At 45.8% G+C, this 22961-nt stretch overlaps 1 protein-coding gene and 1 pseudogene across 6 annotated transcripts in view; both read left to right on the forward strand.

Annotated features, from left to right (window-relative positions):
- The first annotated feature begins 2134 nt into the window (after positions 1-2134).
- The window catches only part of LOC144114314 (uncharacterized), a 29523-nt gene continuing 8696 nt past the window's right edge, over positions 2135-22961 (forward strand). For 3 of the 5 annotated variants that reach the window (XM_077647968.1, XM_077647967.1, XM_077647969.1), the window contains exons 1-3: positions 3582-3754; positions 3844-4012; positions 6331-6463. In XM_077647968.1, the coding sequence (XP_077504094.1) occupies positions 3698-3754; positions 3844-4012; positions 6331-6463 (359 nt within the window). In that variant the 5' untranslated portion in view covers positions 3582-3697. Of the gene's footprint in view, positions 2217-3567; positions 3755-3843; positions 4013-6330; positions 6464-22961 lie in introns of those variants that run through there. The other 2 variants (XM_077647970.1, XM_077647971.1) reach the window with 2 other exon arrangements.
- LOC144114315 (RNA/RNP complex-1-interacting phosphatase pseudogene) lies at positions 18026-21298 on the forward strand (annotated as a pseudogene). The gene has a single exon (XR_013311009.1). The product of XR_013311009.1 is annotated as an RNA/RNP complex-1-interacting phosphatase pseudogene (transcript).

Genomic DNA, 22961 nt, shown 5'->3' on the forward strand with positions numbered 1-22961 from the left:
TTTGGACGGTTTACAACAAAATGAACATGTTCGAAACATCCGTATTGCAGTATGTGCTTGAAGTGGCTAGAAATACCGCAAAAATAAGTATTTACAGGCATGATGCATGGTTGTATATATTGTACTGTTGCCAATGGCAAGAAAACTACTTCGGGCAAGCAAAAGGGGAAAATAGTCCATGAAATAGAATAATGACAAATAAGAAGCCCGGAATTACCTGAGCTCTCAACTGTAGCCAGGTGACCCGTGACAAAGGAGGACTGCATATGGCGCTCAATGGATGGAAGCCGGAGACGTCGCGGTAACTTTCCTGAGAAGTCGCTGGCCCGCAGGGGCACATCCCTCATATCTAAAATCAAAAGAGCTACTACTACTGGACCCGCCGCGGTGGATCAGTGGTTAGGGCGCTCGGCTACTGATCCGGAGTTCCCGGGTTCGAACCCGACCGCGGCGGCTGCGTTTTTATGGAGGCAAAGCGCTAAGCAGCCCGTGTGCTGTGCGATGTCAGTGCACGTTGAAGATCCCCAGGTGGTCGAAATTATTCCGGAACCCTCCACTACGGCACCTCTTCCTTCCTTTCTTCTTTCACTCCCTCCTTTATCCCTTCCCTTACGGCGCGGTTCAAGTGTCCAACGATATATGAGACAGATAATGCGCCATTTCCTTTTCCCCTAAACCAATTATTATTATTATTAAAAGAGCTACTACTGGGGCTAGTTGGAAATGCATTCAAGGAGGTATTGGTGAGCGCTGTCAAATACAGAAAGGTGTTCTGTGTGTTCGTCCCTTTCCGTATTTTGATAGCGCTCACAGTACCTTCGAGAACCTCATATCTAATGTTCTTCGAACTTTGCGAAGCGCGCGTCTGTTACATCTTGCTGCGGAGCATTGCAAGAGATGTTTCGATCGGGTGAAGCAGATCTTGGAGGGCAGCCTAGTTGCGCAGTTTCTGGTCATTTTTCCTACGAGCTTTCGCCGAACGGTACCTCCTTGAATAACGTTGACAATTTTCAAATAAGTCCATGCCCCTCTTCTCTATTCTTTTCGCCAGAAACACAGCTCACTAGGTTCCTGTGCACACGCGCACAGTGACTTTGGGAGTAACACAGCAGCTAGGCCTGACTGACCAGATTTCTCCAAATGACAAGCACGTGCGTTGATGAAATAACAACTGGAACAAGGGGAGTATCAGAAATGGAGAGCGACGTGTGAATATTACAAAAAAAAACCGCTTGAAGGCACAGACACGTGCGCACTTACAAGGAAAAATGACATGCGTCGGTGCGATGAAGGCGGCGGAATTCGTTTCTTACTGCAGTTTCAAGAATTTTCGGGAAAGAGGTTTCTTGTTGTACATCTTCGCAACTGCGTTCTTGTCTGTTATGTCAAGTGCATGGTTTGTTAGCAACGGTTTGATGAACTTCTTGCATGTATATGCCGCTATCCTTGTTCTCACAGGTCAAAACAGGCAAACAAGCGATTTTATTCACACTGTAGAGCAAGCATGTGTCCAGTGGCCTTTGAAGATGCGTTCGGTCTTTGAGCATGATATCAACGAACTTCTTGAGGCCCTGTAACACTCTTAGGTGCGCTGACGTCGGTTAAAAGAGTCCACCCTGTCTTGGTGGGCAGCCAAACTGTCTACAGTAGCATTTCCTTGGCTGGAAATGCAAGCTACAAACTACAGAATAATTTGATGTTGTGCTTGGCTGCCAGTTTTTTCTTCGAATTACCTTGAGCCATCTTTCCTGGAGTTATAAGTCGGCAGGAATTTCATGGAACGTAACGCCGGGCTTCTTGTTTCGCTGACTGGACATGCAAAACGGAACGCGACAGCAACGCATTTTCGCTCGCTACTAGCTCCAGAATCTGCAGTCATTGACGCGTCACTTGTCAAACGGTAACACTAAACACAACACACAAACAATATAAGAAAAACCGCACCAGAAGGCATACTTTTTGCTGCAACGGCTGTCACAAGAAAATTCTGTGCTGCATGCGTGTCGTCTGCTAGATGGGCGGATGGATGAATACGGCTGAACCCTTTAAATCGGGCGGTGGCTCAAGCCACCTAGCCATGTCTTGTGAAATTTTACTCCTGTCTTGCTTTTAGCCACCAGTCGTATAACCTTCGCTTGGTTACTTCTACCCTCTTAAAATCTACTTTCCCTTCACTATCCCTAAACCCCAATGCCTTGGGTTCACTGTAGCCTTGGGTAAGTCAGCCCCGCTGTTTACCACTGTAGGGTGAAGCCCTTTGCAGAAAAGTATCAAGTGTTCAGCCGTTTCCTCCTCCTCTCCACACGCAATGCACAACGTGTCTATCTCGTGGTACCCGCAAAACTCCAGAGTCCTGGCCTCAAACAGCAAAGAGCTTCCCCTATAATTATCATAGATATTTTCTTTGGCAATTTCCTGTTAAAAGGTCCGGTATGTTCCCAGTGCCGATTTCGTCAGCATCCCTGTTTTCCACAGAGCTCTCTCTGTTTCTGTAACCTTTTTCTTAACGGATAATTGCTGATTTGCCCCCTTACTGCTGTCCAGATATTTGCTTGTCAATTTTCTAGTTCGCGTTCTCCATTTCGTGTCAACATTCTTTATATACAGGTATCTGAAAACTTTCCTAGCCCACTGCTTTTCCTCCATTTTTCTCAATCGTTCCTCAAATGCTATCTTACTGCTAGCCTCTCTGCTCTCGAAAGACGCCCATTCCATATCACCCTGTACCCCCTGATTTGGTGTATTGCCATGTGCTCCCAAAGCTAACCTACCTACTCCCCGTTATTTAATTTCTAGCCTTGCCTGAACATCTGGCCTCATACACAGGACCGCATTACCGAAGGTCAGGCTAGGGACCGTCACCCCTTTCCAGATCCCTCTTACCACTTCATACCTATTGCAATTCCACAGTGCCCTATTTTTCATGACTGCTGCATTCCTACTAGCTTTATTCATTACATATTTTTCATGCTCTGTCAGATACTCAGCACTGTTATTTATCCACACCCCAAGATACTTGTACTCGTTCACTACTTTCAGCACGAACTCCTGTATTCTATGCTCGCCGCCCTCTTCATTAAATATCATGACTGCAGATTTTTCCTTACTATACTTGAAGCCTAATCTATCTCCCTTTGTACTGCATGTGTCTAACAACTTCTGCAAGTCTTCCTTGTTGTCAGCCATTAACACTATATCGTCCGCGTATATTAGTCCCGGTAATGACTGTTTAATCCATTCCCCTTGCTTGAAAAAAGATAGGTTGAAGCCTAGTCGGCTCCCCTCTAGCTTGGTCTCCAACCTCTGCTAGGGAGTTATCTGACAGCGCCGCTATACGGCGGACGCGCGCTCTACGGCGGGAAGAAAAACCCCTGACGCTTCAGGCATGTTCTTCAGGAGGCATTGAAGCAATGCTCATGGAGAAACGTTAAGTTCCGCTAGAGCGACAGAACTACTAAACATAGTGTAATTTAAAATTATTTTTAATTACTAAAATAAAAAAATTACTTTCTAGATTTTAGCTTGTTTTTATAATTTAAACACTTTTATAGGGTGCCCGCCATAATATTTACTTATTAAATATCATCATCGCAACTGCTTCACGGCGCGGTTTGTAGCAGCGAGCACAAGTGATCAAAGGCCGATCCTTCGATGGGATTTGCCATTTGAGCGCAGAAAAGTAGCATTCATAGCGAATATGGACCGCAGCTGCGACGCGGCCGGAGCTTCCGCGAAGGAGCAAATGAGCAGAGAGGTCCGTAGTAGTTTAGTGCAACGGAAACCGACTGCGAGTTTGCAGTAGTAGCAACTCGAGTGTGTGGTCATTTTCTTTTTTTTTCTCAGGTGAATATCTGGCTCTGCGAAATGCTCGGCGAAGGACACGAAATCTATATGGACGAAAAAGGGGTCACTGCAATGCACAAGCTAATGACGCTCCAGAAGGCCGCACAGAAGGATGCATTGGACCAGATGGTAATTCTGGAAGAAAGGACGAAGGCCTTCAACGCAAAAGGTAGCGAATTTCCTCGTGGCATCTACTGTCAAACACTGATTCTAACAGTCCTCCTGCTGTCCAACGCACTTGCGAGTGTGTGCGTCCGTGCTCGACTGTCGGGCCGCGAAACATGCGATCGAGGTCCCCGTTTTGTCCTTCCTCCTTTAGTTATTTATTTATACATACTGCAGCCCCTTTATGGGGCTATTGCAGCAGTGGGTTAAACAAAGCTGTAGAAAACTTGATACAAGGAGTAAATAAATAAAAAAATGACAAGAAATAAGGCAGAGCACTGAAATAGTAACACAGAATAACATAATAGCAACACAGTGATGCAGCACTAAAAGTAAATGCAGCAGTACACTGGCACCAACACGCAAAACATAAAATCAGGTGGAGTTAATTTCTAACAGGAAGGCGTTTAATGGCAGTGACCTAATTGTTCCGGGGATTAAGTTCCAGTATTCAATAGTTCACAGAAAAAAACTGCATTTGAAATTATCAGTGCGAGCAAATTATGGCTTAAAGTTAAGGTTTTGGTGACTCCTAGTCGATCGGCGAATATCTGGAGGAATATAGGCGTGATGTGATACACAATAAGAAAAGCTCGCAATGCAATGCAGAAACTTTGGTGACTCGATAGAAGGGTTAGATTCATTGAAGCCAAGGTGCGAGAGGGTGAGGAATGTTGATCATAGCGATGATATATAAACCTGATTGATTTTCGTTGTATGCTCTCAATGAGGTTAATGTTGCAATGCTTATGAGGGTTCCAGACAGGGGAGGCATAGTCTAGTACTGGACGAACTAAAGATTTATACATTAATAACTTAATCTCATTTGGAGAATTAGTGAAATTGTGCCTCAAATACCCAAGCTTTTAATTGCTTTAGTACAAATGAAATTAATATGTTTGGACCAGGACATGTTCGCAGTAAATATGATACCAAGATACTTATAGTTCAAAACCCTTTGCAAGGATAAATCATTGAAAGCGTAATTGAACAGCGAGGGAGATGTACTATTAGAAAATGACATTACCACAGTTTTGGTGAGTAAGGGGGTTGTGTAAATAATTATAAAAAGGAAGGAAAAGATTTTTGCCAGCCCCAGCATCTGCCATCGATACTGAAGCACCTGAGCTGGGGCAACGGAAATAAAGGATAGAAAGCCGAATGGAGAAATGAAATGAAAGAGATGAGGGGACAGGAAGACAGGATAGGGGGGAGGGGTAATATACACAAAAACTACTTACACAATAATAAATATGTACAGGTTGCACGTGGGATTAGTTCAGTAAAATTAATTTTCATTTGCCAGGCATTACACCAGGTACAGAAATTGGCAAATGAGGCATTTAGCTGCTGATGATCTTCTAGTGTGTTAATCTTGCAACATAATACACAGTCATCTGCATAAAGGCATATGTGCGAGGTGACACGCTGAGGTAAGTCATTAATGCATAATAAAAATAATAAAGGACCAGGTACCGACCCTTGAGGTATACCAGATGGCACATCAACACAACGAGAGTTAGTTGAATTATAACATACGAACTGTGATCGGTGCGAAAGAAAACGCAATCTAACTAACCAAGTGAGAATTTTTCAAGATCATTTTAAGTTTTACTAACAGATTAGAATGTACTACAGTATCAAAAGCCTTAGAAAAATCAATGAATATAGCGTCGACCTGGGTGCCGATGTCAAGTGCGCAGGAAATGTGTGAAAATTCAACTAATTGTGTTAAGGTGCTGAAACTTTTTCTAAATCCGTGCTGAAAGTTAGAAAGCATGTTATTGGATTCCAGAAATTCCATTATATGTTTGTGAATTATGTGCTCTAGCATCTTACATGAGTATGATGTTAATGAAATATGCCTGTAATTAGATAAATGTTGTTTATGGGGAGTGTAGGGTGTCGAAAATACGGGGAAAGGAACAGATCGAGGGGCAAGCCTATGACTGAGCATGTTACTGATATAAAAGGGTGCACTGTGAAATGAAGTAATAATAAAAATAAGTTCTTGCAGCTTCCTGTGATGTAGGTAAATAATGCCAATGTGCCCAATTTTAAACCTTAATAAGCTTTCGACAAAAAGAAATAGCATTGCAATGCTTTTTGGACTCAATTCTTTTTTTGCGAGCCAAGAAGGGCTTGGCGTGCCCTAGAAACGGATGATGGTGTTTTTGCACCGTACTACTCGACTCTCATCGAAAAAGAGTATTAATACAAGCGTAAGCAAGTCAGTAATTCAGTAAAACTTGCCGTAAGAATTTGGTTGCTCTATGTACTTAGATACTCCCATTTAAAGTGATGCGTTTACACTTTTGACAGCCGAAAAGCTCGAAGCTACCCTCTCAGCAGCACACATTGCACCACAGCAGCTTCCTGAAAGCGTGCGCTCACATCTTAAGGACCTGTCATATGTTGCTACGCTACTGGGGTGCCAAGATGGTCACCCACAAAGGTGAGGATTGCATATATTGCACAGGACACTGACAACTGCTATTAAAATCGGCTGATGCCTGGGGCATTTTGAGTGATGTATACAAACCCAGCTATCAGGTATACTGGTGGCTTTCATATGACGTGACAGGCGCCATTTTGGTGTATAGCACACATTTTCGGTGGTGCAGGCTTAAGGAGGTGGTGATAAGGCAAGTATACATGCATTGGGCCTTTCACCAGGCTCTATGTATGCTAAGATGGTGGCTCCTATGGCTTGAGCATGCGTTGTTGAGCTGCATGTCAGTAAGTAAGATTGAAAATGCCGTGTCGATTGCCATGTGAAAAATAAAAGCTATGCAATGATATATTACATTGTAGCAAATGAGAGCAAACTTGTAGCTAACATAAAAATGGATGCAGCGAGCTGACCTGATCGTAAATTGTGTGCAAGGACATGCTCATTAGCAATACATTCTCCATTGCTGTTTGAGAAAGTAGGTCTAAAAGCAATGTATGAGGTTGTCCAATAAAGCTGACAGAATTTTAAGGGCTAGACTTTTCTCCCAAAGCTAGGAAGCTTTCACTGAAGCTACTCTTCATTGAAATTAATGATAAGCACTATGTTGCATGCTTGCCACAACAAAATTGAAAGACTGCAGACAGTCAACAGTTTTCCTCCACAAGCATGAGCCTTGTCACTGGCTTACAGCAAAGTCAAGAAAATGAACACAGAATGCATTACCTTCAGGAACTGCTTCTGTTTTCCAGGTGGCTGATTGCAGCACATTCATGACATACAACATTTAAGAAGGAAAAGGAAAATAATTTGTAAGGTGTGGGTTTGGGCTAGTTGGTAACTCATCCTTGACAGCAAAGCGCGCAGAAAACAACGAGGATAAAGATGGGAAAAGACTGACAAGTGCTGCACGCTTTGTTGTCAAGAAAATAACACCATTATCTCTGAAATGTGGAAAATTATGCTGATAGTTTTATTTTATTTATTTATTTATTCAGGTACCTATAACACCCTTATTGGCATTACTGTAGGGGGTGGGAGGAAGGAAACAAGCCACATGGAGCACATTGTAGTTGGACACAACTCAAGCCTGCATTGAAGCTCCACCCACATTCAGGACAACAGAAGGGAATTCCTTTGTGACAAAAATTGTTGTTAAAGCTTTTCTTGTTACCTAAACAAGAAGTTAATCATGAGACAAAATTATAAACTGGAGACTTTTGATGCCTCTAGCTTGTGATAGTCAAACATCAAAAAACATTTTGTTCTCTGTTGTAACTGGTCAAGTAATACAGGACGCCGCGGGCCTTCCCAGTGTTACCAACTGCTGTTTTCTTAAGTTGTATCCTACTATAGAGACAATTTCTGGCAACCCATTCCAGTTGTGCATTGTTACAGCACAATCCTTGTGAAAAAAAAAAATGCACCTAACGTGTTTGTTCTGCAAGTGTGCTCATGTGTATTTAAAGAATGATTGGTACATGCTGATACACAAGATGGGCTTTTTAATTTTTTTTTAATTGATGCCAGCTTAGTGTTGAGAGTATTATAAAATAGGAGCAAGCACAGTTACTGTAGAGTCTCTTTAAAATGATCTTAAAGGGACCATGAAAATTTGTTCACCTTATAAAAAATTTTTATTTGAAGTGCCCTCAAAAAGATATATGAGCGTGCTTGGTGCGCCAAAATATCTGTTAATGACAACAGTGGGTAAAATTACCGTGCAATAATAAGATAATGGCAAAGTATTATATATGAAGTGAGCTGAATAGTAAGGGTATGAAAATGCTCACGTCACCCTACTTAAAAGCGGCATTGGTCTGGTTCCTTTTTTTTGCTGTCTATTTTTCTCTCCTTTTTCAGTTGCCGCTATTTGTGTTTTTCCTGTTTTTCGTTTTCCCAATGGCTTCAAGTGCACCGAATGCACCCAGTTAGCTGATCTTGCGATGCAGACTCTGAGAGCAACATGACCATCTTTCTCTTTTTGCTATCCCACTTCGGTGGTTCGGCTGTTGTCAGATATACAAGCAAGTGCACTTGTCATATTTCTGTCCGCCGGAGGCGATGTGGACTCGGTGCTGATACGTGACCATGTCGGATCTCTGCGCCATAAAAACCCACGCTGTAACGGCGCATCACTTCGAAATTTTTCTTCTAATTGTACGAGCACCTAGTTGACTATCAGGTCTACTCTGCACCTAAACACTTTTTCATCCGCCGAAGGCGACATGCAGCACGTGATGGACGTGCGATGCGGAGTCTGGCGACCTTGCCTTCACTACCCATACCCCCAAGAATGCTTCTGTGCAGCTTGTGCGAAGACTCTCTTGCGGCATATGTTCCCCAACGAGGAAGCTTTCAATTTTTTTTAGTCCAGTAGCACTACTCTGTGCATTTTCTGATTTTGGGTACACGTATGCATGTACCTATGCTCGAAATCGGAAAATCATATGTACGTCCTTGAAGCCTGTTTTGTGGCAAGCGGTTCACCTGACAACCAGGTTGTAATTAGCCCGTCAGGTGGAGGCCTGGGTGAAGGGTACACCTGTGTGAAGGCCATAAGGTAAATGTCAAAGGTCAGAAAATGACAAAGGCCTTCATGGTAAATGCTTTCCGGGCAAAGATCTTCAAGCCAAAGGCATTTATGATAAAGACCTTTAGGTTAGATGCCTTTAGCACATAAGTACCTGAAGAGCCCTCTGTAACTCGTGCTACTGCATGATATTCCGCGCTTAGCTATGCTAAACCATTTGCTGTCTTTTTTCTCCAGTTTGCCTCGAGAGTTGTTTTTGTTTTTTATAGTGACAGTATGCTTGCTGGCATAAAGTATTATAGATACACACAAATATAATATAGATATAGATACACACTGGACTCTTGAAGGAAGTCCAGTAACGTCCGGTGGTGCAGTCCAAAAATCCCTCACGGAAGCTTTGAGATTATCATTTCGTGGAATTACTGTGGTTCACAGTCACTGCAAACATTTGTCTTAACTGAAAGACATGCAAAGCAGTTCATTTTAATTACACTGAGTCTATGAAAAACCAGCCAAATGTCCTCATATTGTTCATCTTAACCGAGTTCATCTTGATGGGAGTCTACTTTATTTTGTTCTTGCTTTGAGTAGTGGCCACCAAAGATTTTTAGAAATATGGGAGTATCTTTTTGAGAAGTCATAATCATCTGTCACAAAGTGAGCAGCACATGCTTGTATGCATTCAAGTTCTATATTTGACTTAGTTAAGCGGTCCCAGGCACTGCAAGTGTAGTCATGATGGTACGCACATTTGAGATATAATTTTAGCCAACAGGGGCACAGTGTTTTTGCAGTTGTGTTCTGCACACACAGTGATAGAGCACATCTGCATATTACGAGGTGGTACTGGTTTTTATAACCCTGGTGTTAACTATACATTGCTTATCAAACAAGTGTGCATTCTTGGCTGGGTGGTTTAGTCGCCTCTTTCTCCTGTGGGAGGTGGTTGATTCGTAACATGCTGCCGGATCCCCCCACCAGTTCTAAAATTTAGTACAGATGTCCCCCTGGCCTTTCGGAGGTGGTCCCGTGGTCCCAGATTGTTGTCATTATTGAGTTATTTGTAATGACTAACATGGGAACATACGTTGCAATTTCTCGCTCTGAATTGCATCAAAGGACCCTGATAACTTGATGTCGAAAGGCACATTCTCTCAGGTTGGCAGATGATAAGGGAGCTATTGGTTACGATCTATACTATAAAGACGACGACGCAAACTTCAAGAAAACTCCTTCCTTCTCCTGCACAGATTTTTTTCTTGTTAATTATGCAATTAGAAATCATTAAATTCTGTAGCTTGGCTATTATTTGCTTCCCGATTCTCGGCCAGTAAGTCTGTGCCACTAGAAATGCCAGTGGCATCGACAAACCTTGTTTCGTGCTATAGCTATTGTTGTATGGGGAAAAAAAAATGGATGAGACTACTGTTTGCTGTGTCGGCAGCCGGAAAATCAGCCCGCAGGAAACTTAACCGGCAGTGTGACCCCGCTGGCTGATTCCAGTCACATCACGGCACACAGCTAGTGAAACAAAATTGCCGGTATTCTTTTTTTCCAGCTGTTTTGAAAAGCTGCCGGCAGCCGGCAATCAACCCTAACCCAACGAACCTTAGAATGCTACCTAAAGGCGGCACACCCCCAGGGGAAACATTGATTTGTCCTGTTTTCTTTTTAATTTATAAAAACAAAAAAATCCTCGGGTTCTGTGCACGTCACGTGACTACAGCGAGCCAATCAACCAACGCTGCTGGCATCTTAACCCGACACCTATTCAGCTGGCTGCCGGCAGGGCCGCAATAGACCTTTCTATCCGGCGAGGAGGATGTCAAAACGCCCCCTCTCTAAGCTGTTGCAAACCGGTTCCGCTGCCCCTTCGACCGCGCTAGCGCGAGGTGCACACAACAGCCCAGCGAGCAATGTGGCGATATGCCCAAGGAACCCTTATTGAAAAGGTCTTTACTTGCATAACCAGTTCATACACAGGCACCTTGGAGCGCGAGTTTGTATTTTTCCTTATATCATTTTCTTCCTACCACCGCGGTGACTGAGTGGTTACGGCGCCCGGCTGCTGGCCCGAAAGACGCGGGTTCGATCCCGGCCGCGGTGGTCGGATTTTGATGGAGGCGAAATTCTAGAGGCCCGTGTACTGTGCAATGTCAGTGCACGTTAAAGAACCCTAGGTGGTCGAAATTTCCGGAGCCTGTCACTACGGCGGCCGTCATAGCCCGAGTCGCTTCGAGACGTTAAACCCCCATAAACCAAACCAAACCATTTTCCTATCTGACTGCTGCGTCAGTGGTGCTCACCTTTCCAGTATAGTATGGTCATATGTGGCACAGGAAGGCTCGACAGTTTCTACTGCAGCAGTTCAAGCCTAGATTTTGTCCATAAAAACACGAAGTGGCGAGAAATGTGAGAAGATGGCCGGTTTCTGTCTGAGCGGCGATTATTGTTACAGTCACTGTTGGAAGTTTTTTGCGGGCACTGGCATTATGGAACAGTGGTAGAGTCGCAGTCATTTAAAAATCAGTGACACAAGCGACCTTATGTAGCACTGCAGTAGAGGCTAGGCAGGAAAAAGAAGGATATGGACCTTTGTTCCTGTGCCGGTAGTAGTGATCGAGCTACCTCATACTAAACTTTCTAAAAATTTTCTGCTGAACAACACCGCCCCCACCGTCGCTGCAACTTCTTCTCTTCACCCCCCCACTTCTGCAGCGCTATCCAGAACAAGGAACGACCCATTCCCCACGGCACTGTGACAGAGGACGGTCTCCCTCCTTTTCCTGCATAGACTGCTGCAGGCCAGCGCCTCCTCTATTTTTAGATGCCGGTCAGATCGTGCGCCGAACAATGAGAGCTCGCGGGACACCGCGCTTCGCACCGTTGCCGCAGTGCGGCGCCACCAGCTGACACTATCGCCGGCCAACCCCTCGATGACCGGCCCAGCACCCGCGCTGCACGGTTGCTGTGCAGGTTACTGAATCGGCTGAATTCCCACGCTACGTTTTGGTTTATCGAATACAAAAACTTTGCATTACTCTTATATGTCGCAAGCAGGTGGATTTTACGATTCACTAGCTCTGCCGTTGTTTTTCACAAAAAGCTATGCAACGCGCTTTCGTTTAGTATATGCCACTTTATCCTGAGCAATAAATGCTTTTATGTTTCTCAGCTTCATGAATGACAAATGATGACGACACAAATACAAGGCAGGGAGATTATATTTTCGGCGCAGTTGACAAAATCACATAACATTAGAAATGACAAAAGCAACACGACGTCCACTGCTTACAGTTTGAGCACCTTCCGCGACAATGGCTTTTTCGCGTACATTTTTGCCACAGAGTTCTTGTCTGTGATGTTCACGGCGTGATTGCTCAGCAGCGGCTTAATAAACTTGCGACATAAAAGCAGTAAAAACTGTTTCCTGTGAGCCATGTCTTCGTTCTTGCATTTCAAGATTGGAAGGTCCATCAGAATGTTGACAGCACGCTCCACACAAGTTTCCAGAGGTTTTTCAATTGCTTTCCTGTAATCAAGCACAATGTCCACAAACCTCTTGAGGCTTATCAAAACAGAAACTAGCTCTTTGGTCGGGTACTTCAGTCCTCCCCTGTCTTGGTAAGCAATGAGGCCATCCACAGGAGCATTTCCTTTAGGCTTCTCAACAATTTCATTGCAGCCTTCGCAGCACAGCTTCTCTGCCACAACACGGGCCAAATATCCTCCTATCAGAGCTAAGCTGGCAATCTCTGGATTGGGAAGCCATTGATTCTGCCTAACACACACCTCTCGCAGCCTATTTTCTACTGCTACTGGAAAAAATTTCTTGTCTGGGTGGTTAGCGTTCAGGGTGCTGGGGCTTGAAATTGCTGTGGCAGCACAGAATGATGTTGAAGCATTCACATTGCTTTGCAATGATGAAGAAACAATGCCGGTCTTCAATATTTTTTCAAGGCCAGATAGTGCACTTCTTATGTCCATAGCATCGTTGCACCCTGCTGTTCTCCGCAGAAATCCAAATAGTGCCTCAATTGGGTCACTACAGAATTTTCGTGTTAGCACAAAGATGAATTTTTTTTCATTGAGCAGGAACCTGATGCACATTACATTTGAAGTTGTGGTAAGCACCAGTGCGTTGTAAGTCTCTTTGCTCAAGAAGCTATCAGGGTGACTTTCATCCTTTAGCCTTTTCAGATAGTCCAGGAAGGTTTTCTCCAGCCATTCCAACCTAGAGTCATTTGGATCAGTGAAGTGCCGAGTGTCAGGATCATTCTTATGGATATGTTGCTGCGTGTTACTAACATCCATTAGAATAAACCACTTGTGCATCGCAACCATAAATTCCACAGTTGGGCCAACTGTTGCGAACTCAATGTCGCAAGTGTGGCCTGCCTGATCCTTCATGTACTGCAGTGCAGCTGTGACAGGGGGCGAAAAGATCTGTACGGCATGTCTGACGCTCATTTTTTCTATATTTGTGGGGTACAAATGTTTGCGGGTCAGAAACCTTATTGGTTTCACTGTTGAGCCCTTCTGCATCTTGTAGAGCTCCTTTAAGGGAGCTGATGAGATCTCTTTGTGTCCACCCATGCACTTCGCAAGAAACTGAGACCTCACATTTTTCAAGATGTGGCACTGATCAAATGCCATGAAAAGGCGTCTGGAAGAATTTGCTGGATGTGGTGCTGATGTGCTTTGCTGTCCCTTACACAAAATTTCCATTGCCGAGACATTTGTTTTGTGATTATCAGTCACAAGGCGGACAATTTCGAAACCCAATAGTTCAGTCTTCTTTACAACATGGATGATGGTTGCAGCAAGGTCAGGTTCTGTGCAGCACTTGGTGAAAAAATACCCAACCGGTATCTTAAAACGTGCAGCCAGGCCACAAATAAGAAAGCATAGCAGCGAGTTTGCGAGGTAATCATCTCGATCACTTGGCACCAGGTGTTCTAAATCAGGGCTCATATTAACATCACCTATAAAAGCGTCTCGCTGCTTATTATATTCCAGCTTTTGCTTTATGTGCATCTCGTCAACAATTAGGCTGCACACTTTTGATTGATCCGCAGGTAAGCTCTCAATCTCTGTTTTAAGTCGCAAGCGGACCAAAGGGCTGAAACCAACCTCACCAGTTGATGTTCCTATATACTTGTTCAAGGTATTTCGGCACGGCAAGCGTAGCAGCCCTTCAGAGCAAATATACTCGTACGCCTTGGTTGATAAGTTTCTGAGGACTATACAGTACCTGACAGTAGTTTCTCCCCACGTTGCCCTCTTCTTGGTGTAATTCTTTACTTGGTCTACTATGAACGCAGCCTTCACGCTCTTTTGCTCAGCGTCAGCTGCAACACCAAGGAAGGTACTAACGTTGCTATCTTCTTTCAGTTTCCGCAGTTCTTCTTTGTAGCTGTCTACCGTACGCTTCAGTCTGGCGACCTGAAGACTAAGTGCACGCTCCTTTTCTCTGCACTTCCTGTGGTGAAGGAAACTGCAAGAGCTGGTTCGAGATGTTTCTGTTTGCACTCCAAACGCTCTTTTTGCAAATGCAACCGGTTCAGCATGAGCCGCCGTGGTATTCACCCGCTCTTCTTCGGAAATTGTACGACTTGTACTTTGCGCAGAAGCCGCAGGCGATGGACGGTTACCTGGAACCATGTCGCAGCGTGGTTCGGTAGCTGGTGCCACAACCGCAGTGCAACAGTCATCGTGCTCCGCAATGTCGTCAGTCGGTCCTGGGTCACCTGCCTCCGCTGAAATTGTTGCTTTTCGTCTCTTCTTTGCACTGCTGTCGTTGATGTCCAGCACCGGTGCGCGCTTGCGGCTGCTAGGATTGCTGCGTACATTAACAGCGGCAGGTTTCTTGTAAGACGGATAGCAGGGAAATACACTCGGCACTGCTCCTTTCTTCAGCTGGCGTATCTTCGAGTTCTCTTTGAAGTCCGATGCAACGAAATGTTTACTACACACAACGGAATAATTTGATGTAGAATTCGGCTCCCAGTCCTTACGCGATATCACTTTGACCCACTGTCGACGGAGCTCGAGATCAGCAGGGATTTCGTGAAAGGAAACTCCTGGGTCTTTCTTCCTGGCACTTGACGTACATATAGGCATACAGCAGTAACGCATGATGAAAGCTGATCATCGGCAGAACCAAGGTGTAAAAGCAGGCGTTCAGCTGTCGCCGTAAACAAAGCGCGAACGCGAAGCCTTGGGCGAACCACGCTAACATGCAGTGCGGTGGGACGGCAGCCGAGTCGCGGAGTATGGATGGGTGGATGGATGGATGGATACGGCTGAACCCTTTACATCGGGCAGTGGCTCAAGCCACCTAGCCATGTCTTGTGAAATTTTACTCCTGTCTTGCTTTTAGCCACCAATCAGATAACCTTCGCTTGGTTATTTCTAACCTCTTAAAATCCACTTTCCCCTCACTATCCCTAAACCCCAATGCCTTGGGTAAGTCAGCCCCGCTGCCTTCCACTGTAGGGTGAAGCCCTTTACAGAAAAGTATCAAGTGTTCAGCCGTTTCCTCCTCCTCTCCGCACGCAATGCACAAAGTGTCTATCTCCTGGTACCTGACTCTATACGTCTTAGTCCGCAAAACTCCAGTCCTGGCCTCAAACAGCAAAGAACTTCCCCTACAATTATCATAGATATTTTCTTTGACAATTTCCTGTTTAAAGGTCCGGTATGTTTCCAGTGCCGGTTTCGTCAGCATCCCTGTTTTCCACAACGCTCTCTCTGTTCCTTTAACCTTTTTCTTAACCGATAAATGCTGATTTGCCCCCTTACTGCTGTCCAGATATTTGCTTGTCAATTTTCTAGTTCGCTTTCTCCATTTCGTGTCAACATTCTTTATATACAGGTATCTGAAAACTTTCCTAGCCCACCGCTTTTCCTCCATCCTTCTCAATCGTTCCTCAAATGCTATCTTACTGCTAGCCTCTCTGCTCTCGAAAGACGCCCATCCCATATCCCCCTGTACCCCCTGATTTGGTGTATTGCCATGTGCTCCCAAAGCTAACCTCCCTACTCCCCGTTGCCTAATTTCCAGCCTTGCTTGAACATCTGGCCTCATACACGACCGCATTCCCGAAGGTCAGGCTAGGGACCATCACCCCTTTCCAGATCCCTCTTACCACCTCATACCTATTGTAATTCCACAGTGCCCTATTTTTCATGACAGCTGCATTCCTACTAGCTTTATTCATTACATATTTTTCATGCTCTGTCAGATACTCAAGACTGTTATTTATCCACACCCCAAGATACTTGTACTCATTCACTACTTTTAGCACGAACTCCTGTATTCTATGCTCGCCGCCCTCTTCATTAAATATCATGACTGCAGATTTTTCCTTACTATACTTGAAGCCTAATTTATCTCCCTCTGTACTGCATATGTCTAGCAACTTCTGCAGGTCTTCCTTGTTGTCAGCCATTATCACTATATCGTCCGCGTATATTAGTCCCGGTAATGTCTGTTTAATCAATTCCCCTTGCTTGAAAAAAGATAGGTTGAAGCCTAGTCCACTCCCCTCTAGCTTGGCTTCCAAACCTTGCAGGTACAACATGAACAACAAAGGGGACAGAGGACATCCTTGTCTAAGCCCCCGCTGTATCTCTACAGGCCCTGATACATTTTTTTCCCATTTTATGAGCACTCTGTTACCTCTATATATATCTTTTAAAAGATTAATTACTCCATTTTCCACATCCAATGTGCCCAATATGTCCCACAAATGCTCCTGAGTAACGTTGTCATAGGCTCCCCTAATATCCAGAAATGCTAGCAATAAGGGCCTATGTTCCTTTTCCGCAATTTCTATACACTGTGTCAATGAAAATAGATTGTCCTCCAACCTCCTTTGTTTCCGGAACCCATTCTGTAGTTCCCCTAACACCCCCTCGTTCTCCACCCAAGCCTGCAGTCTATCCTTTATAATTTGCATCACCACCCTGTAAACCACAGATGTCACTGTTATGGGGCGATAGTTACTTACGTCTGCTTTGTCCCCCTTTCCCTTATATATCATGTTCATTCTACTTAATCGCCATTCATCGGGGACTTTCTCATCCACTATCATTTTGTTCACTACCTGTATTAATGTTTGCTTGGATTTTGGTCCTAACTTCTTTATCAACATAATCGGGATACCATCTGGTCCTGTTGATGTGCCACTAGGAACCTTCTTCTCTGCCCTTTCCCACTCTCCTTGCTCAAGTGAAGCTATTGCTGTAACCGGTCTATCCTCCTTCGATAAACTATGTACCACGTGCTTTGCTGAAAATTTTTCCGTCATCCTTGTTCCTATGTGTTTTATTGCTTTATCCCCTTCTAGTCGAATACCCTCATCTGTAACAATAAACCTTTGTTCTAGCCTAGTTTTATTACTCATTGCATTTAGATGTTTCCAGAATTTTTGGGCTGCTCTTCTATCCTTTTTATTTACTTTTGACATCCATTGGGCACCCTTTCTTCTAATTTTCTCATTAATCAAATAGGATGCATCCCTTCTACACTTTATGAAGGTATCCCATTTTCTGTCTACTTCGGGTTTTGGTTCCCCCCTCTTCTTGGAATATCTGTGTTCTCTGGATGCTTCCTTGCGCTTTTCTATTGCCCTCTTGACCTCCTCATCCCACCAACTCTTGGGTTTGCATCTTTTCCCTTTTAACTTTACTCGCACCTTAGCTAGCTCTAGCTCCAGTAATCGAGTTAATTTGGTATAAGTCCATTCTGTTTCACTATCCTCAAAAATTACTTTCTCGATTCTTTTGGCTGCTACTTCCAATTGCTTTTCTGAGTAAAAATTTCCCCCTGATTGTTCATCTTGCTTCAGTCTTACATTGCTTTTTCCTCTGAAGCTCAACTTGATACGCTTGTGGTCACTACCTAGACTTCTGGAACCATCTTCATCTATGCTCATTACCCCTAATCTGTTATACATCCTCTGTGACATTAGTGCATAATCTATCGTCGAGTGCAGACTCCCCGCCTCCCATGTTATGAGCCCTTCACACTTCTCGGTGCTGTTGCATACAACTAAATCATGCCTGTCACACATGTCCTGCAGCATGCTTCCTGTCGAATCCGTGTACCCATCCAGGTCTTCTATGTGTGCATTCATGTCACCTAATATAATTATCTCGCCCTGTCCTCCTAGCTCATCAATGTCGCTTGCAATACATTCTAACATTTTCCTGTTTTCCTCTTTGGCATTGACCCCTGTCCACAGGTATACAAAGCCAAGGAGTGTTAGCTTGCCTGCCACTGTTCCTTTTAGCCATAAATGTTCCCTGCATCCCAGTCTAACCCTTTGAAAATTCATACTTTTATGAATGAATGCCCCAATTCCACCTCCCTTTCTGCTGCCCTCTGTTCTATTGCAATATTCCCATGCGTAGTCTGGGTTACAGGGTGGTTGCTCCATGTCTCTAAGATGTGTTTCCGCTAAACCATATACCATTAATTCCTCCTGTCTTAACTGTTCTTCTATTTCCTCCCATTTCAGTCTATTCCTGCCACCTTGCATGTTAATGAAACCTATATCTGAATTAACTTGGCCCTGGCGCTTGCGTCTCTTTCTTCCCCTATGGTTCCATTGTCCGTTTGATCTTAATTCTTCCTTCTCTACACTGGTTCCTTCAGAGCTCTGGGTCCCCCCAAAAAAGCTGTTGCCTGGCGACCTATCCTACTACCCACCTTCTTGCCAGTGGCACCACCGTAGTGGATGCCATCCTGTGCAAAAGGGTGGGGCCTAACCTCGTACACTTCCCTGTTCACCTCCATCACCTCGTATCTTAGTCGTCGACTCAATAGCCTAATTACCCGATTAGTCTCCACGACCCTCCTTTCCGTTTCGCGAGCCTGCCTCTGGACCTCTGGGATTGTGCATATGGTCACATGCACACTCTCAGAGGCCTCTCTAAGCCTACGCATCCCCACCTCCAACTGCGTCTCAAGATTCTGGCTCCTCCCCTGCAGTACATCATTGAGACCAGCATGGATGACCACAAGGTGTTCGCCATCCATGCTGCCCACCACCACCTCCCGGGCTCTGGCCATTGCATCCACCATGCACTTTCCCGACTGAGCCTCCACCTGCACCCGCCTGTCTGCCTTCACTGCCGTCAGAACGCCTCCCTCAACCCTCGCTACATTCGAGTCCCCGACCACCAGAACTCTCCTGCGCCCCAAACGTTCGCTTCCTAATTCCATCTGTTGGCCTCCGGATCGCTCTAGCTGCCTCTCCTGCCGCTGTACGCTATTGTCGCGAGTTTCCATGCCCGCTTTAACCTTTTTCATTTCGTTCTCATTTTTCTCACTCAATGCTCAGCTGCACTACAGCACTGTACGATTGACGAGCCTCGTCCCCCGCCTGACACTTCTCCGAACTGGGGTGCCCAGCCGGCCGCGACCTGAGCGCTTCAACCTGTTTTTCTAGCTGGATCCGCTTTTCCCGCTCTTCTTTAATCTCGCCCACCATTCGCTTCAACAGGGCGGCATTATTCTCCTCCTTTTTAATCAAATCGGCGACCTGAGCTTCCAGCTTAATCCGTGCCTCTCGTTCGACCTGCCAGTCCGCATTAAGTGCATTAAACCCAGCTTCCCATTCCCCTTTTAACGCATGAACGGCGTCCCCAAACCGCTTGCACATCTTACACACGAAGCTAGCCTCATCCGCCTCGGCTAAGCTCCCGAACCCAGTCTTATCTAAGTAACACCAACGGTCGCACTCCTGGCACTGTACTAACTCCCCGTCCTCGTCCTCCTTAACTTTCCTAGCTTGCCGACCCATCGTCCGGCCGGCTACGCCTTGTGAAAGCCCGCCAAAATTCCTATGCCGATAGCCCTCGACCCTGCGTCAGCTGCCAGCGCCACGAGCGGCGAAAGCAGGCGAATGGGTGAGGGCGACAGGAGAGGGCTAGCGGCGTCAGGAGCAGCCTTTCTGCCGGGCATAAAAAAAATAGAGGAGGCGCTGTGCAGGCAGAGCAGAGTGCGACCGACCATCCGGAGTTTTCATTGGCTGGAACACTGTGTGAGTGTGTAGTCTGCTTTCGAAACCTTTTGGCTGGAAAACAAGCCTTGCAGGTTTCCGGCTTGTTTTCAAATGGTCCGATTACGAAATCACGTCGTGCTGCCTCCGTCGCGTGGTCGCCATCTTTGGAACCTACGGGCACGTTGCGTAGCGTGAACGGGATCGAGCCGGATGTAAATTGTTGCGAAGGCAGTGTCATTCTTTAAAACGGCATGAATGAGTCTATGGCGGCCCGTTGTTGAGCAGCTTGGAAGGTATCTCGCAATGGCTCCATCCAAAAATTCCGTCCCTGACCGGTGGCTAGACTACGACGACTTGGGAGGAACTGTACCTGGGACTCGCTTCGTACCGTTCAAGGTGCCGCTTCGGGAGTTGATATCCATTCGTGTGCCCCCCGAAAGGCGATTCACGCCGAACGACGTGCTACAACGGCTACCCGACCTAGGCCTCGTCATCGATCTCACATGCACTGACCGCTACTACGACCCTCGGGTAATGGTGAGCCACGGCATCATCCATACGATGATCAGGTGCGTGGGCCAGCTGTTGCCGAATCGTAAAGTCGTGAAGAATTTCACGCGAGCCGTCGATGCGTTCGCCACGAAACCTGCAAACGATGGTAAGCTGATTGTGGTGCACTGTACACACGGCGTGAACAGGACTGGCTACCTGGTCTGCAGGTACATGATTGGAAGCCTCGGCATAGCGCCCGCGACGGCCATTGAGCAATTTCAGAACGCCCGCGGTCACCAGTTTGACAGGCAAGAGTACGTCAAGGACCTGTATGGAAGGTTTCAGTGATGCCTGTTGCTGGCGAGACCTCCGGTGGCGACCTCTCCGGCCCGTCTCAACAGTGATACCTGCGGTCGCGTCCGCGGGCAGCTAGTTTTTCTTCCCGCGAGCGCTGAGAGGTGAACAGCCGTGATGGACGCAACGCACGATGGCGCTTTGCTGCGACCGCCACGGAGGTTCATGCAGCCCACCAGCATTGATGCCGTTGCGAGCCGTGCAACTAACGTTTTTCGTGAAACGGACGTTAATTTACTACATCATGTTATATTTTATTTCCTTCTGCCACTCAATGCTCTTCTATAAGGGAAGCCAAACCAAATACTCATGTGTGGTGCATAAGACATATGGAATAAAAAAAATTTGATGTGCAGGACCAAGTGAAGTCCAGTAGGCAAGCAAGTAGGCATGCTTGCTTGCTTGCTAGGGATGGACAAGGTTTCAAGCAACAGTAGTGTTAAAGTGAAAAAAAAAAACGAAAAAAAAACTAGGTTTGGTTTATGGAGGTTTAACGTCCCAAAGCGACTCAGGCTAAGAGAGACGCCGTAGTGAAGGGCTCCGGGAATTTTGACCACCTGGGGTTCTTTAACATGCACTGACATCGCACAGTACATGGGCCTCTAGAATTTCGCCTCCATCGAAATTCGACCGCCGCGGCCGGGATCGAACCCACGTCTTTCGGGCCAGCAGCCGAGCGCCATAGGCACTCAGCCACTATTGCGGCACATCCCCTGCATGCTCCCTATGTGGTGACCCCCACGCCACACTCTCCCATATCCTTTTCGGCTGCCCTGCTGACCCTCCCCCGCGGGAACAGCACGCCATCTCGAGCTGGGAGGACTGGGAGGTCCTGCTTATGTCTGCAGACCCGACATCGCAGCTTGCTGCGGTGACACGGGCTGCCGACGTCATGTCCCGGCATGACCTACTTTATGCAGTGCGGGACCGCGCAGTGGCCCAGGGACCCAGCTGGGTCTAAAACTCACTTGCTAAATAAAGTTTTTCTGTCTGTCTGTCTGCCAGTCACCGCGGTGGCTACAAAAAAACTAGAGGACTTGTTTAGTATGCACTTATAAATCGTGAAAGCTTGTTTGCACATATTTCTTGCACTTGACTGCTGTGCTTGCTGCTGTATTGTCAACTTGTGTTCAAGCCTTCAGTCTCTGTTCCACATTAGGTCATGTGTTTCCACAAACAATTTGCTGAAAAATGCTACGAAATCACCTCAGCTCACCTCGAACAAATTTTGTAATTCCTTCAGGCCCCTTGTCGACATTTTTTGTACATGAGACAACACACTTTTGCTGTTTTGCTGATGCTCAGAGAGCAGCTCTGCACTTTTTCAACCTGTTCAGCAGAAGGAAATAGTAGGCGGTGCGCTGCTTCACTCGTAGTTGGCGGCAAGTGTCAGCGTGGCTACAGTGGGCAAAAGAGGTATGGGGAGGAACTAACCATCCGCAGTTCTCAACTTCTGTGGCAATATGGCATATCCGATTGCTAGTGCAAGCTAGGGCAGCGCGAAGCAGCTTTTTCACATAATGAACCTTGTGATGTGCTTCCTATTTCTGCCGAGCTGCTTCACTATGGAGAGCGTGGAAATTGCTGAACACTGAGATCCGAGAGCTGCACAAGCGCATGCATGAACGTCTTCCTCGAGCTCCAACCGAAATTTACACTCTCTGCTAAGCTATAAATGAATAATTTTATTGCTTCTTATTTTAGAATTTACATACATGTGTGTGCATTCTGCTTGATCGGAATGGCTTTGCTGTGTTCGCCAGTTCTGATCGACCTACAATGGAAAAATTCATATAACTTGGGAAATTACACTGTGTGACTTTGCCGAATTCCTAGCGCCATTGGACCACGGGTCTTGAAATGACATACTTGCTCGAAACTGAAAATAAGAAAAAAAAACTACGCGTCATGTATGCTACTACCAAAGTCCTGTGCTGCTTGTAATGTCGCACACTTAGCGGCATGCTCTGAACGCAGAAGGTGACTGTCAGCAGCTTTTTTGTCTTTTTTTTTTTGCGCAAACTGATGCTCGGGACATTGTTCAGGTAATCAGCATCTGAAAATGGCGCTCTGCATCCAACTTGCGATCACAAGTACACGGAAT

The sequence above is a fragment of the Amblyomma americanum genome, chromosome 1, assembly GCF_052857255.1.
Source record: "Amblyomma americanum isolate KBUSLIRL-KWMA chromosome 1, ASM5285725v1, whole genome shotgun sequence".
NCBI lineage: Eukaryota > Metazoa > Arthropoda > Arachnida > Ixodida > Ixodidae > Amblyomma > Amblyomma americanum.